At 35.1% G+C, this 17495-nt stretch overlaps 2 protein-coding genes across 2 annotated transcripts; both read left to right on the top strand.

Annotated features, from left to right (window-relative positions):
* The first annotated feature begins 2663 nt into the window (after nucleotides 1-2663).
* LOC104889900 (uncharacterized) lies at nucleotides 2664-3263 on the top strand. The gene has a single exon (XM_010675240.1). It carries the CDS (start codon nucleotides 2664-2666, stop codon nucleotides 3261-3263), a length of 600 nt encoding a protein of 199 aa, XP_010673542.1.
* Nucleotides 3264-9647: 6384 nt separating this feature from the next.
* LOC104887841 (nitrate reductase [NADH]) lies at nucleotides 9648-16677 on the top strand. Its single transcript, XM_010672627.4, has 4 exons — nucleotides 9648-10832; nucleotides 11025-11165; nucleotides 12254-12486; nucleotides 14829-16677. The coding sequence occupies exons 1-4, from the start codon at nucleotides 9809-9811 to the stop codon at nucleotides 16146-16148; spliced, it is 2718 nt and encodes a 905-aa protein (XP_010670929.2). The 5' UTR covers nucleotides 9648-9808; the 3' UTR covers nucleotides 16149-16677.
* Nucleotides 16678-17495: the final 818 nt, after the last annotated feature.

Genomic DNA, 17495 nt, shown 5'->3' on the forward strand with positions numbered 1-17495 from the left:
AATGTATTGTGAACTTCGTTCTATTAAATTATATTATAATTTCTCTGTTTATTTTTAATTGCAACATATTTTTATTTGGTCAAATTTGACAAACTTTAACGGTATGTATATTCAAATGTAATCAATATTAATTATCAAGTGATATATTTAGCTCAATATGTACCAAATTTGCAACAAAAAAAAAGAAAAGATAGTAGAATTAATTTTTTACAATTAGCTTGTGTACACTGGATGCACAATAAATTTTCTGCTAAATCCTTTCACTTTTAACCAAAATAGGTCACTTTTAGTCAAAATGATTCACTTTTAAAATCAAAAATAGGCTACTTTATAAATTAAAATGAGTCACTTAAGCTAAAATGGATCATTATATAAATTAGAATTATAAACCCTATCAATAATAAAGAGTAACAAAAAGATGAAAACTTATAAAAAGATTAATTTTTTATTAGAACCCAAGAGATTGGATTCATGGGAATTTTGATGGGGTAAGGCGAAGTTTTGTAGGTTCATTCCCTCCATTATATTCTTCCCCTCCGTTATATTTTAACTAGATGAATTTTTTAGCCTTGCTTCTTGGGGGAAAAAATGACTTTTGTTCCATTTTTTAAGTGGTGTTATAACTTTCATCTAATATATAGGTCCTTCACGATAAAGCTTTAAACATTATATCCAGGATGATAGAAAAGACCAAATTTTAAGTCCTTATTAGATATTATTTTCACCCGAAATAAGTTATTTTAAATAGTTAATTGGCTCTAAAAGTTATCCCATCTCACAATAATTTATTATGCACTAACAAATAATTTGTGAAGATCTGTTTAGGATCCATTAACACTTTATCCTATTTTAATATTGTCTTTGTTTTGGCTAAGGAGAAGAAAGACCACAATGACAAACTTTTTTGTTTGCAAACAATAATACTACTATGTGATAACCAAGGATGTCTTGGCCCAGTGGTTAAGATTGAGATGTTGTGAACGATAGGTCACAGGTTCAAATTTCACTTCCCCTTCTTTGTACTTTGTACCGCCTTCGTGGCTCATATGAATCAAAAAAACTATGTGATTAGCTTAGATATTATCTTCACCCGAAATAAGTTATTTTTGGAGTAAATTACTTAATTAATAATACTATGTGATTTAGTGTTTCTAATCTGAATCTTTATTGCATGATCTAATCTAGTTTGGTCTTTTTGGAGGTCGCAAGTTATTTAAGAAACACATTGTTTAGTCTGGTCTAAAACTTTAATTTAGTGTGATATGATTAGGTTTCATTTGATTGTAATAAGAATGTTAGATAAATTAAATTTCTTGATAGAGTATAAATCTATTCCTGGGGCCTCAACCATCAGCTTAAGCTTTTAGTTGAGTTGGTCCCTTGACATGGTATTAAGAGCCAGTGTGACATAAAGGTCACGAGTTCGAATCTCATCACCACCTCATTGCTAAGTGGAATATTTAGCGCCAGGTAAGAGGGAGACCTGTGCTGCATCCACACTTCAAGCCCAAAGGGCTCTTGCGTGAGGGGGCGTGATAGAGTATAAATCTATTCCTGGGGCCTCAACCATCAGCTTAAGCTTTTAGTTGAGTTGGTCCCTTGTCATTTCTGATATAATTTTATAGCACAGGCTTGTTGGAGGACTTGACCTGCCAGTGGACGGTGAAGCTTCATCGTTCAGTCCGCTAGTAAATTAAGACTCATGTGCCTGGAGGAATTAGTAATTAAACAAAAAATATACAGTGTTAAAGCAAGAAAACAACTAATCATCGTGGTTGTCTGGTTGAGTGCAGTGTATATGATTTATATCTCTAACTTAGCATCAAGGAATATAGTTAACTTAGCTTGTAAAATATAAGTGTACTGAATGTAATGGTACTCCTAAACATTTAAAGTTTGTTGGCTAGTATTCCAATTACCTTAACTTGTCATTTAAGCTCAACTGCCCGCTTTTGAGTTTCATTATCAATTTCGACTCGGTTTGACATTACTTTTGTTATTATAGAACAACTAAGCACATTGATATAAACGAGAATTAATCTCAAATATTGGATACCACCTCGTAAAATTTTAATCAATTCATTTTACAATGACTTCAAATAACTTATATTTCTCTACTTTTTTATGCAAAGGAGGAATAGTAAGATATAAACACAACATAAAGTTGGTCTCCAAACAACTCAGATTCTTTTTCGGTAAAATCGTTTTATATGGTGCTTTCTTCAAAATCTGAACCCTTCCTCCAGGGAGTTTCTTTGAAGATATGGAAAGGATTAGTTCCTTTTAGAATTGAGATCTTTTCTTGGTTGGTGTTATTGGGAAAAATTAACACAAAAAAGAAACTTGTATCACATAATATCTTGCCCCTCTCCGATATATCTTGCTCATTGTGCGACTTGGATACAGAAGACGTCTCCCATTTATTTCTTCACTGCTCATTTGCTCAATCCATATGGAATTGGTGGTGTGATCTCTGGCACTTTTCATGGGTTTGGCCTTCAAACATTGAGCAAGCTTTTGGTCAATGGTTTTTCCCAACCAAAAATAAATTCTTTAGGAAAGTTTGGGTTGCATCTTTCCAAGTGATTATATGGTCACTTTGGAAGGAGAGAAATGCACGAGTTTTTTCCAACTCACCAAGCTCATCTATAGAAGTTCAGAATATGGTCCTCCTCCGCCTTTGCTGGTGGATCAAAGGGTGGAAGGAAGGGTTCCCATATTCCGCTGACGAAGTCCTGAGAAACCCAAGCTGCCTCTTTTGGATGAATTTGAATCTACGCTCTCCTCCCACCAGATCTCTCTCAAGATCTCTTGCAAGAGACTTGGTTCCTAAAGGAAAGTCAGTATGGTTAGTTGAAGTCTCCCTCAACGCGCCTCCCAATATTTCAGTTATAGGAGGTGCTCTCCTCAATGAAAATAATGAACTGCTGTGCCTTTTTTCGGGTCCTATCCCTGCTATGGATTATAGCTCTGCCATGGTATTAGCAATTCATAGAGCAGTACAAATCTCCCTCAGCTCTGATCGGTTTAGAAGCTTCTCAATTGAAATCTGGGCAGACTCTCAAATGGCAGCCAATTGGTGTTCCAGTGCTTCAGGGGGACCGGTGAACCTTAATCTAATTCTGAACTTTATCAGATCTACCCCATCTAGAGGTCTCAAGCTCACAATTTCTGCAAAACATCAACACTCTTTCTCAGTAGCTGATCTTATAGCTAAGCAGAAGCTTTTTCGCAACTCAGAATTTGTTGTATGGAATCACTGAATATGTAGTTACAGTAGCTTAGACTTGAATTTTGATGGAACTCTGTTCTCTTTTGTGGAATTTGAGCTGTACTACTTACCCTCTTGGGTAGTTGAGCAATAAAACTATCAAAAAAAAAAAACACAACATAAAGTTATGTTATATCTCTAGAACTACCAAATTTTTCCTCATCATAGAGTGAAAATATACAATTAGGGGGTGTTCAGATAAGCATAATTTATTGAATTCCACAACATCATCCTACAATCTTTTGCAAGTCTATCCGCAATCTTGTTAGTAGATCGACCTATGCGCATACTCAATCCTCATACCAGGCATCTGAGTATTTCTCATACTTACCAGTTTTAGTTAGGTTATTTTTCAACCATGTTTTCATAAGCATGTTTAAGCGTGTTTTGAATGTTCAGGTCATTTTACCTTTTCCAACTAGTTTATTAGAAATCAACTCGTAAATAGCTTACCAATACTAGTTATCTTTTAACCAACGTTTCAACTCTCGAATACCTTTATAATCAACTTACTGTTCTCTTGGTCCCATAATATATTCTCTTTTTTCATAGGATTTAAGAAAAGTAAAAAATTTATTATTTGTCTTATTTTAATATATGTACTTATATTGAAAAGTTAACTATTTTGAAATGTTTACATACCAACCTTCCAAAAATACCTTACACATAAATTTCAAAATAATATATGTACTTAAGTATTCATCAGGTCCAATTCCATATTGGAGAATACTCATAGTTTTGAAGTTATATTTTGAAATTTGCACTTGATATCCTATATAAACATATAACATTTCCATATCAGCTCAAGTTGGTTGACATGGCAGTATTAAAAACTTTGACATGGATATAATTTGATGGACGTGCATCGTGCTATCAAATTTTTGTTTACTGAATCTCATCAACACTTCACTACCTTTCTGATATTTATTGATGTGGGCAGCCCATTAACCCACTTGCATTTTGTTTACCATATCAACTCCACTTTCCTTTTCCCTTTATCCTTTCCTACTAGTGCTTAGTGTTAACAGAAATTATATACTATATACATATAGAGAAGTATATTATAGTCTTATAGAGTAATTAGTACATATATGTTCTCCAAAGCATGAGGCACGAAAACCGGAATTATTGACCACAAGGCTGTGATACATTAGAAAAAATTTAGTTTGAGAAAACGCCTCTTGCTTTAAATTGTAGTGGTATACTTTTAAGTTAAATTCTACTTAAAGCTGAAATAATTAGATAAGTTAAGTTAAGAAAAAAAAGTTGAGTTAAATTAAAATAAGTTACATTCAGAAGAAAATAGATTAAGTTGAGGAAAACAAATCATTAATAATCTTAGATCAGTAATGTGTATATGCAGATTAATTATTGTTTTTACTTATATGTAATTAGAAAAGTTAAATATGTTTATTGAAAATTGTAAAAAAGCAACTGGAAAGATATAAATATGACGTAGGAAGGTTAGCGGATAAGTTCGATGGTGAAGTTCGTCAAAATAGTCTGAAATGATTTCTACTAATCGGGCAGACGGAGTCCGATTGCTTATTGTGATACATTTCTGGAAGCGGAACGGGCCAACAAAAACATCATTTTAATTATTTCCGGATTTTATTATTTCCTTAATTTCGTATTAGGGTTTTGTGTTAAGTATTTAAACATTATTAGGTCATTATATATATTGGGAGACAGTTTTTGATCTTTAATAATATCTCAATTCTCAGAGTTTCTACTCTTTTCTGGTGGATTTCGGATTTTTGCAAATTTAGCGCTTGTAAATTTGTTTGTTCTTGATCGAGATTAGCGCTTGCTTTTCTCTGAATTTTCCGACTGCGTCAAAACAAAACGTATGCAAAAATACTTGCTTACTACTTCCGATTTTAATTTATGCAAGTGTTCCCGGCCATTGTCAAAAAAAATAAAAATGCTTGCTTACATTATGCTTAAAAACCTATATTGACGCTACCGGTGTTTTCATTTAATACATGCATCATAATAGGGAAATTTGCACCATTCATAGATTATGTGATACAGTGATAGAATATATGAATTTGAGAGTAGGTACTATCATATATGAATAATTGAATACACAATAACTATAATGACATACACTAGATTAATAGAGAAGACACATACAACAGGCGCCGCCCAAAGTAATTAAGCTTAAACCAAATGAAGGAAGTAAACATTTGCTTTTCTTTTGTGATGCCTAATTTCCTGTTGTTTATGAAGGTGCGTTCACCTTTTTGCGTTCACTGTTTACGTAAATCTAAGGCAGATAACAACTGGGAAAGGTATAACGAGGGAAGTTTTTCTCTTGTTTCAGGTTGGTAAAGGTTTCAAATTTATGAATCACTTTATGTTACGTTGAAAACCACATTTTTCTCATATTTCTTTGGGTGATGTCCTACTCATCTGACATCTATGTGCAGTACTTTTTTTGGAGACGTTGCGTTGATGAATTCAAAAGACATGACATACCTTGATACCAAAGCTGGTGTACGTAATTACGTATTATGGAAAGACGAGAGAAGGAGTCCATGCAAAGTCAAAAACATTAAACATACGAAGTATCGTACATAAATAAGTTAAGAGTTGTTTGTTATGGTTTTTTGTTTTTACTCAGTATTTCTATATAAAATTAATTAAAATCAAAAATATAAATATGACATGCGAAATGCATTTATATATTCTTTGCTGTCAACTTTTAAAATCAATGTGCTTGGTAATTTTGGTATAAGTATCATATTTTCTAAATTCTTTAAAAGTCTAAAATAAACTTGTATAAGTATCATTACTTTTAAGATGGGAGGGAAGTTTTACTCTACATTAAGTTAATTGTGGACTTACAACACCTTATGCCACACAACTTGCCTTGAATAATTAAATTCAATTACTTCAAGGATCGTGTCTTGCTTTGAGTAGACAAGGAAATTACCAACTTTATTTGCCACCACAATTGATGAGAAGTTATGGGGCATTCTCTATGGTGTCTTTATAATAAAATATGTATTTTTTGGTTTGAACCGAGCTGAATAAGATCGTCTTTAAAAGGAAACCAACTAAACTAAATTGAGCTGAAGTGAACTTAAAGTAGTTGTTCCTAAAAGAACAGGGTTTATGTCATGACAATACAATCTCCTTAAGCCTTGGAAGTTTTTAGCTTTTCATAGAAATTTCTACTTCTCATACTTAACCAAACAACTATTTCAATGCAAATGACCTTTTTGTTGAACGAGTGCCTTCAATATTTTATTGTAAGAGGGAGTAAGAGAAGACTTTTTAGTTATAAGTGCAAACATAACTTTTTGTGTTTTTCTCCTTTCCAATGCTTTAGAAAGAGATTTTTTTTTTGCTTTTTATTCACTGCGATGAGACGCCTCTAATTCATTGTGATTTTTCACAAATTATTTGAGTTTTCACAAAGAAATCGTCCCTTTAATTTTATTAATCAATATATATTTTCTCTATTGAGATTAGATTGTAACGTCATCCCTCTAATACTCTTTTAGGATTATTAGAGTAATTTATTTTATTCTTTGTTACTTTACATTTAAGCAAGATATTCGAAAATCGAATCATATATACTTTGATTTTAGAGGAAGTGACAATTTCTCCATGCCAACATCCCAAGATGACGTATACAACTATTTTTTCTAGACATAGCGAGTAAATGATATTCTCTTTTATGTCAATTCACAAAATACAGTTTAATTTTGTAATCTAATTTATTTAAGCCAAAATTTGAGAACTTTGTGGAAGAAATTGACGCCGGCAATAGTCGAAATAAGATCCTTATATTTTCTAGGATGTATTTCATTTCTTAAAATAATGTAAATGATAATAAATCATGGATGTACCTAATTTGTTTTGTATAAAGAGCCATAAAAGACAACGATATAAACAAATAATAAATTAACATGATCTTATATATGCTGAGTTATGAATATAACACCCCATGACTTTACGAAGTGAGTCTATATATTAGTTAAAAGTTGAGATATGTAAATTAACAATCATGAACTAATAAGTGATTTCTGCACAACGGTTTAGCATTTGTGCCGTTGCAACTTGCATGCAGTATATCGGACAGACGTAGTAACTAGTAATTAGTTGATACTAACCTTGTACATGCATGCATATGCATGCTACATGCAGTGTAATCTCGGAGTAAAGCCGTAGGTTAATGGCTTCGATCTCTATTTATTACTAATGTATCAGTGTGACTATAAACGTTGTCTCATATCGCTTCTATTAACTTTTCTTTCTTGTCAGTGAGTCAGTGACTTTTCTCTGGTTAAAACCCTGCGCCACATGTAATATTTGTGCCGATACTAAACGACGCCATTTGTCATCTGAAAACCAATAGTAATACACTACACTTTCATTTGTATCATGATGTGAATTCCTCATCCTCTTTTGATATTAAGGCTGAACATAATTAAGGGTTTGTTGTTTTAGACATGAAACAATTGAATTGAATAAAACTGATTGCAATTGAATTGAATTGAACTGATTGCAATTATTTTATTTTTTTGAAAGAGAAATTTCATTAATAATTGAAAGCCAAACGGTATCTACAATAGATATTAAAGAAAAAAAAGATACAATTAAACAAGGTTAAATCAAATTCGTCTTCGAAGAAACTACAATGAACTAGATCGAGCAATACAGCGCAATCCCCTTGTATTTGTTGAATTAAGCAACTATTGATGAGGAAGTCTATCATTCTGACATAGTTTTGGAAGAGCATTCTTGATCGAGCCATATTAACCGCATTCGAGATTACAATACCTTCATGTTGAATCTCGAACTTCAACCAATGAGAACAATTTCTCATATTTTAAAATTAAATAACCCTACTCACAATTTCCATAAGGGAGAATGAGATCTCCACAACAGAGACTAAAAACCTCATAATAGGATCTGAAAAAACCTCATAAATTAAAGAGATACTCCCTCTGTATTTTTTTATCTTTCTCACTTAGAATCTTGACACTATTCACAAGTGGAGAGAATCTTTTAGATTTTTCTCGATATATAAGAAAAAAATATAGTCATGTGGGGTCTTGTTTGATTCGTCTCAATGAGTACTTTATTAATATTCAATTATTATAATTTTTACTAATATGTAATGGAAGATAATTAACATAAAATAAGTGCATTGGCAAACGTGCAAAGTCAAAGTAGGAAAGATAAAAAAATACAGAGGGAGTACTAATTTATTCAACAAAACAAGAAATAAAAACTGAAAATAAAAGGGAAAAAGAGGCTTACCATGGATGAAATCATCCATGACAGCCCCTAAATTGTTGAAGAAAAGGTAGAGGAGGCTAGGACTTTAGAGAGAAAATATATTATATTTCTTGTTTTGAGATGTTATATTTGATAGCAACTCAATTGAGATGTTATATTTGATAGCAACTCAATTTCAAACATTTTGAGCTTAAATTTTATTTAACCTCTTAACCCAAATACAATTATTTAGGTGACTTAAACTTATAACACTACTCATTTAAGGTGACTTAAATATGTTGTCAAACAGAGCCTAAATAACTTTATTTTTTTTATAATGACTATTGTATAAGTGATTAAAGTAGTGTGTTGGAAACAATGAAAAAAAGTGTCTCTTCAATTAAAGGAAAGATTTATCTTTACGAAAATAGAAATTAACATCGTAAATCTAAAAATTTGGACGGCTTTTCCTATTAATTTCCAAGTTTTTCTGTCAGTTGACTCATTTTCATATGAATCCTATGTGAGTCCATTTGTCAAGTTAAGATATACCTTTTTTTTATGTCCAGATACTCGATCTTTTATGTCATTTGCCTCTCTCCATTACACCCAACAATCTACCCTGACTAACTAGAGGATGACAATATAAGATGTTAGATTCAACGATGTAGCATATTACGCACGCACCACATTAAGTGTGAAGTGCGTAGGGGCACAAGTCAGGCTTGCACCACCCGACATTTCATATGATATATAAATCATTTAGATCTATTCCTGCAAATAACATAAATAAGGATATCGAATAGCATACGCAATCGAATTTACCTTGTAATAAATATATCGTATTATGAGACAGAGAGAGTGCGACGATATTTTTCATAATCGTAACTTGAATCCCTCCCTAGCCAATCCAATGGATACGTACGTCGTCTATCGGTCTATAGTATATATTGATATATCTTCTCTAACAAGATTTGAAACCATATAAATAGTATAGTTGAACCAAGGCCATAGGTTCATATGTTTGTAATCTAGTGGATTCACTTTCACATTATAATATTAAAAGTGTGTGTCTCTTATTAAATATCATCAAATATCATGAAGATGTCCTTCCTTTACCCCTATATATACACATCGTCTACCCCGCCCACTTTTTTCCAGTGAAACACAAAACCAAACTTAGAGAATACTAAAAAACCAGGTCAAGAAATATTGAGGAAGAAGCGTAGTCTTTTCTCTTTTCCTTTTCTTTTTCTTTGTTCTTCTTAAAATTCCTACATTTTTTTCTGTTGTTTTTGAGCGATGGCAGCATCTGTCGATCGCCAGTATAACCCATCAACCATAAACGGCGTCGTTCGTACACCATTCACAACTCACCACCGTTCCGACTCACCGATTCGGGGGTATAATTTTAACTCGCCCTCGAATGAGCGTATTAAACCTCCTGAGACGAAGGTGTCTAGCAATATTTATTACAGCGATAGTGATGATGAGGAAGACGAAGAAGAGATCAACGAATGGAATGAGTTGATCAAGAAAGGTAACAGTGAATTAGAGCCATCCAGTGTGGATGCTCGTGATGAGGGAACAGCTGATAATTGGATAGAAAGAAATTCATCAATGATCCGTCTTACAGGGAAACATCCCTTTAATTCGGAGCCACCATTAACCCGTTTAATGCATCACGGGTTTATTACTCCGGTTCCGCTACATTATGTGCGGAACCACGGTCCAGTCCCCAACGCTAAGTGGGAGGACTGGACCGTTGAGGTAACCGGGCTGGTCAAAAGACCAGCCCGGTTTACCATTGACCAATTGGTCAATGAGTTCCAAAGCCGGGAGTTCCCTGTCACACTTGTGTGTGCAGGGAACCGAAGGAAGGAACAAAATATGGTTAAACAATCTATAGGGTTTAACTGGGGATCAGCAGCAGTATCAACTTCTGTATGGCGTGGGGTCCCACTCCGCGACGTACTGAAGCGGTGTGGGATCCTCACGTCAAAGAAAGGCGCCCTCAACGTATGTTTTGAGGGCGCCGAAGACCTTCCTGGGGGCGGAGGGTCGAAATATGGTACTAGTGTAAGAAGAGAGCTCGCTCTCGATCCGGCTCGTGATATTATGTTAGCCTACATGCAAAATGGAGAAAAACTTAGCCCTGATCACGGGTTTCCGGTTCGGATGATTATTCCTGGATTTATTGGTGGCCGTATGGTTAAGTGGTTGAAGCGAATTATTGTTACCACTTCTGAATCAGATAATTACTACCATTTTAAGGATAATAGAGTCCTTCCTTCTCATGTTGATGCTGAACTTGCAAATACTGAAGGTATATATATCTATATATCTCTAATACTACCTCTGTTTCATATTATTTGTAACGATTTGACATAAAGTATGAGTAGAAAATGTGAACGGAGGTAGTATCGAATTTTACGCATGTGCATACGTTATTTTATCTGAATACACATATGTATGTTTGTATACTAATTTTGGAGCATGCAATTTATTAAATTTGCAGCTTGGTGGTACAAGCCGGAGTTCATCATAAATGAGCTAAACATAAATTCAGTGATAACAACGCCTTGCCACGAGGAGATTTTGCCTATCAACGCGTGGACTACTCAACGCCCTTACACAATTAGGGGTTATGCTTATTCTGGTATGTTTTACTACATCTTTCTCATATTAGTCAGCTAATTAACTATCTTTCTCATGTTTTAGAAGAAATGTTGATAGATATGTTATAAGCCTGCAACATCATATTATCGGAATAAGCAGACTCCCTTCTTTTTAGTAGAAATGGTTAATCTAAAGATAGAAAATGGAATTTCTGTACCAATTTACTAATGTTGGCATGTTACATTTTAATTAAATAGTCAAATTAGTACTATAAAGTTGAATCTCAGCAGGATGTCGGCAGCCTGAATAATTATAGTTTATGGTAAATCTAACTTTGTCTACTCTTAAATCAAAAGGTTAAATTGGAAATGTAATAGTTTTGTGTTATAGAGGACAGATCGATTAATTTTACACGTTATTGGATCAAGGACTTGTTCCCAGAAAAAGAACCAGGAGGAGAATCTTTAAAGCCTTTCTAAAAAGTCAATTGCCACGACTTTGGAGGAAAATTGAATACAGGAAAAATAATTTCGTCACCCCCTTATATAACCTAGTATAACACTCTAATAGAATAATGATAATAATTGGTACATATATTTAATTACCCGATAATCATGAACTTACTAGACTTCGACTAATTCAACTTAAGGCTATGTTGCTCAGACTCTTCATTTCACCTTAAGTACCTGTGTCGAATCCTCGACACTCGGACATGGGTGGGACACTTTGTTTTGAGCTTAAAAAAAATAGTCGAGTCGGACACTTAGACACGTATCGTTGTCGGACATGGATACCCAAGTCTGAGCAACATAGATTTAAGGAAATCGAAAAATATTTATGCGTCCTCGGAGTTCGAATTAAAAACATATCGACTATGGTTAAAGTGGAATATGTTTATGCATCCTCGGGAATTTTGGTTACCAGAAACTCCTATAGTAATAATGAAAATGGTAACATCACATGCTTTTTGGATCTGTTTGACCCTTGAAAACTCCACTAGCTTCCAACTTCTCCTAGAAATGCAATTTCGTCCTAGTGAAGGGTCAAATACTTGGATATAGTCTATAATACGTAGTATTTACGTTTGGATGTTTTAATAAATTTACCGTTGATGTTAAAATTGTACAGGAGGAGGAAGAAAAGTAACACGAGTAGAGTTAACACTGGATGGAGGTGAAACATGGCATGTATGTGAATTGGACATCCAAGAAAAGCCTAGTAAATATGGAAAATACTGGTGTTGGTGTTTTTGGTCTTTAGAGGTGGAGGTACTTGACTTACTTGGAGCTAAAGAGATTGCTGTTCGTGCTTGGGATGAAGGTCTCAACACCCAACCTGAAAAGCTCATCTGGAATGTCATGGTAAAAACTCTTTTTCCCGCGTTCGTTTTTAATTGCAACGTTTTTTTTATTTGAAAAATCTTATATTAATTGCAATATCGACATTCGATAACAAATCGGAATTAGAGGGTGTTTGGTATAGAAAAATTTGATGTAGGAAACGGATTCAAATAAACGTTTTCATTTCTAATTATTTGGTATGAGTGTTAAATAACAAATACTGTTTTCGGAGGGATTCACAATCCACCCATTTGTTACCTTTATCAAATTGGTGGAAACAAATCACGTTTCCTTCCTCAATCATAAACCTCTCATTTGTTTCCATTTCACTGCTAGGATACCAAACAACTAGTAAAGGTAATAATAATTATTTTCATTTCTCCTTATCCAAATCCTTTCCATTCTGCTTCCATTTAATCATACTGGTAATTTGGGAGAAAAGTCAGTTAAAAAGGGAATAATTATAACTGTTTCTTACAATCAAAAACTTTTTATGTGTTAAATCATGTTACGCATCTGAGTGGTCCTAAAGATTTTCACATGGATGCCACACATTGTTTGTAATAGATGGGCTTAGTTTATGTATGGAAGTCCTTAAAGAATTGAAGGGGTCTTTACTCTTTAGTAGCTTTTCTTGTGTTTGTCAAGTCAATAGTGGTCCTTTTTGCCCTTTCTGTGGTTGAAGAGAGTTTGTTGTTTCTTTATATAATTTGGGGGCCTACACTTTCCGTTGTTTAGCAAATAATTAGTACCAGTGTTTTGATTCCTTGCCTTATATTTCTGACCTTTCTGCTCCACTAGGTGCATGAGAAGGTGACAAAATTTTAAAGGACGATGCTATTTGCAGTCCTTCAATGTGTAATAACACATTTTCAAGTGCCAACTGAATTTTCCACACAAAATTTGCCTTGGATGACAATGCTCATCCTTTGAGCAGTTGGTTATTAATGATAGTAATGATAATAATTTATACTTTATGATAAAACTTTATCTTCAAATCTATATTTTATTTATGATTTTTAATTACAACTCAGTAGAATATGTTAAAGTATTAATATATTGTAGAAAAATAACATGAAACTTCCTTTATAAAATTACACGAATTTTCATTATTAGTAACGTTTTCATTACCACCTACCAAACACGGCTGGTAAAAGTATGAGAATTAAAGAAGTCATATTTCTAACGTTTGCCTATGTCTTAGCTTAATTTTAAAATTAGATCTGGGCATGGGCCGCACCTGTTCACGAGCTCGGTCCGCGGGCTTGGGAAAATGGCGGGCCTGGTCGGGCCCGAGCCCGTAGTGGCGGACTGTGATGGGCTTGAAAATTCCAAATTTTTTCCGTGGCCTGGTCCATGTTTTATGTTGTTGTTTGACAGTTTTAGGCTAAAAAACAAAGGAAAGGGGCTTTTGACTCGCGGGCTTGTGCCGGTGCGAGCCTGAAATAAAATTTCTTGACCGTGACAGGCTCGCGGCTCACGTAGCGGACAACTGGCTGGGCCGGGTTGACCCGTGTGCTGGCCCGGCCTATGCCCATGTCTAGTTAAAATTGAGATGCTGTGAACGATAGGTCCTGCCTTAGTTGTTCATATGGATAAAAAAAAAAATTTCTACAGTTCGTATAGTAATCGGTGAAGCTTCCCACACTGGATTCCAATCTCTGCGCACATTTGGTGGAAAATAGGGACTTTTAGCCGCCTAACATGATTTGATACTGCTTTAAATTATAAAATGAAAGGAGTGAGTTCCCCACCCACCCTTTGATTCTTTTAATTAATTCAAGGAGATGTATCTTTCCCCTTCTTTTTAATCGTTGCTTTCTCCTCCATCCTTTTCCTCTGCAAGTTGGCTCAAGGTCAAATATTCTTTATTAAATACTCTATGCCTTAATGAATATATAAAATTCAATTAGCCAGAGATTCATTAGCTAAGAGTGATTTTGATTCTATTAACTTGAAAGTGGTTTTAATCACTAATTGAATAATATTAATTAGCGAAAATTCGTCGTTTTGTCTAGTATTTTTAAATTTCTAGCTGTAGAATCTTGAATGGCTTACATGTAACTTGATTTGTAAATGATGCATCTTTGACCTTTTCCTTCCTTTTTACTCTACTTTTGGAATAAAATATTCACATGGATTTATTAACACACATGAAAAGTAGTATATCTTATAAATTAATGGTAGTAGTTAAAAAGAGATGTATGTATGAGTTACTTTCCTAAATAAAACATAAGAAGTAGACTAGTAAAGTATATCAACTTGTAATTAGTCACTAGTTTTTAGTCTCGTGCTATACCCTGTGTTAATAAGTGTTCCTAGATGTTTTTATCTCAAAGTAATTTTTTGATATGTAAATGTAGGGTATGATGAACAACTGCTGGTTCCGAGTTAAGACCAATGTGTGCAAGCCCCACAAAGGAGAGATTGGTATTGTATTCGAGCACCCGACTCAACCCGGCAACAAGTCGGGTGGGTGGATGGCACGTGAACGACATCTCGAAATCTCCGATGCACCCACCTTGAAGAGGACTGCATCCACACCATTCATGAACACAACATCAAAAATGTACTCAATGTCTGAGGTGAAGAAACACAACTCAGCAGAGTCAGCCTGGATTGTTGTTCATGGACATGTGTATGATGCCACCAGGTTCCTAAAGGATCACCCGGGTGGTTCGGACAGTATCTTGATCAATGCCGGAACCGATTGCACGGAGGAGTTCGACGCCATACACTCAGACAAAGCTAAGAGGCTACTAGAGGACTTTAGAGTTGGTGAAATAATCTCAACAGGTTACACCTCTGACTCATCTTCACCTGGTAACTCAGTACATGGTGGTTCCAACTATTCATTCTTGGCACCAATCAAAGAAGCAGCACCACTTCGTAATGTGGCACTTAATCCAAGGGAAAGAATTTCATGCAAACTTATTGAGAAAGTTTCACTTTCACATGATGTGAGAAGGTTTAGATTTGGCTTACCATCTAAAGATCATGTGTTGGGATTACCTGTAGGTAAGCACATCTTCTTGTGTGCAAATGTTGATGATAAGCTTTGTATGAGAGCTTACACACCATCTAGTACAGTTGATGAAGTGGGATACTTTGATCTTGTGGTGAAGATTTACTTCAAGGGACAACATCCAAAGTTCCCAAATGGTGGGATAATGTCACAACATTTAGACTCACTTGAATTGGGATCAATTGTGGAAGTGAAAGGACCATTGGGACACATTGAGTACCTTGGAAAAGGGAACTTCACAGTACATGGAAAGGCAAAATATGCAAAGAAGTTGGCAATGATAGCAGGAGGGACAGGAATAACACCAATATATCAAGTGATGCAGGCTATACTAAAAGATCCAGAGGATGAGACTGAAATGAATGTGGTGTATGCTAATCGAACGGAGGACGATATATTGCTAAGAGAAGAGCTTGATAATTGGGCTGATGAGTTCAGAGAACGAGTGAAGGTGTGGTATGTGGTGGAGAAGGGGCCTGAAGGGTGGCGATACGACACCGGATTTATAAGTGAGAAGATACTAAGAGAGCACATACCAGAAGTTGGGGATGATGTGCTAGCACTCACCTGTGGACCTCCTCCTATGATTCAATTTGCAGTGCAGCCTAATTTGGATAAGATGGGATATGATATCAAGGATCAATTGTTGATTTTTTAGATTAATCAAACCAACATATATAGCGTTTGCAATGCAAGTACATTCAAGTGCCTATACTATACATGATCTAGGCAGTGCATAAATTACATGTACTGATACTCTGTGTAATCGCCTTGGGAGTCAATATGGCATGCGTACGTTCAGCAAGTAGGTGAAATGCACTTGTGTCTACCTTCGAACGAGTGTATAGTAGAATTTCCTATATATATTACATGGAGTATATCAACATTATATTCTATTTATGTAATATAAAGTTAAGTGGAGGTTTTTCTTCTTTTAGTTTTGATAATATGTTGTAAATATAAGTGCTCCACTAAATTGCTTGTTCATAAGTTATTTCTTTTCAATATTGGTTTAATTTGTGGAGGAGGATGTAGAAGCTAAGATAAGGCAATATTCCAAGTAGCTAGGTTCTTTTGTGTCCTTTTTTAGCTAGGTTTCTTTGTGTAAGTGGGAGATTACTAATCTGTAATCTCCAAATTTTTCTTTGTCTTTGCCTTCAATAAATTGGCATTTCATTCTTGTATAAGTGTTTCGTGATAATTGTTCCATCTTTTTTAAAAAGAAAAAAAATCCTTACTATCTTTGCTTTTATAAAACTCCGTCAGCAAACAATATTAATTTTAATACATGACTTATCTATTGAAATAACGGTTTAAATGAATTTTGATACTTTAAATTGATTGATGGGAGGATGCTCTTGATAGTTGAGAGCATGATTATGATAAACAATTAAAAAAAAAAAGGAAGGAAATTTATATCAAGAAAAAAAAACCTTTTAAAATTTCAGTTTTGTGAAAAAAAAAAACCTTATAATGCGAAAACAAACCAAAAAGTATTTTTTTTTTCCCAAGATGAAACCTAATCTCATTTTCTAGTGTTGACCATGGATTTTCTAGTGTTGACCACTTCTATTTCCCTTCTTCCTCCGTAATCACCACCTAGCCACCACTAGCAACACTTGCCGCCAGCCCCCCAACCACCCCTGCAACCCCCACTTCACCCCCAGCCCCCACCACCTGCAGCCCACCCCGCCCCCACGCCAGCAGCCCCCAACCCCTCCTTTCACCCCTCAGGCGACAACCCCCACCCCCGTACGCGCCAACCCCACACCTTACCCTCCACCCCCCTTCTCCCCTACCTTCTCTCCTCTCCCTTCTTCCCTCCGGCCATCACCCCTCCCCCTCTCCTTTCTTCCCTCCATCACCCCTCCCCCACTCTCCTATCCCTTCGTCCATTCCCCCTCCACAGTTGCGTCACCCAGAACCCCCCTTCGCAACCCTCGCCCCAGGTAGCTCCCTCCTCCCACCCAGCCAAGGTTAAAAAATGACTGAGGCAGTCACGTAC

Source organism: Beta vulgaris, chromosome 1 (genome assembly GCF_026745355.1).
Source record: "Beta vulgaris subsp. vulgaris cultivar EL10 chromosome 1, EL10.2, whole genome shotgun sequence".
NCBI classification, from domain to species: Eukaryota; Viridiplantae; Streptophyta; class Magnoliopsida; order Caryophyllales; family Amaranthaceae; genus Beta; species Beta vulgaris.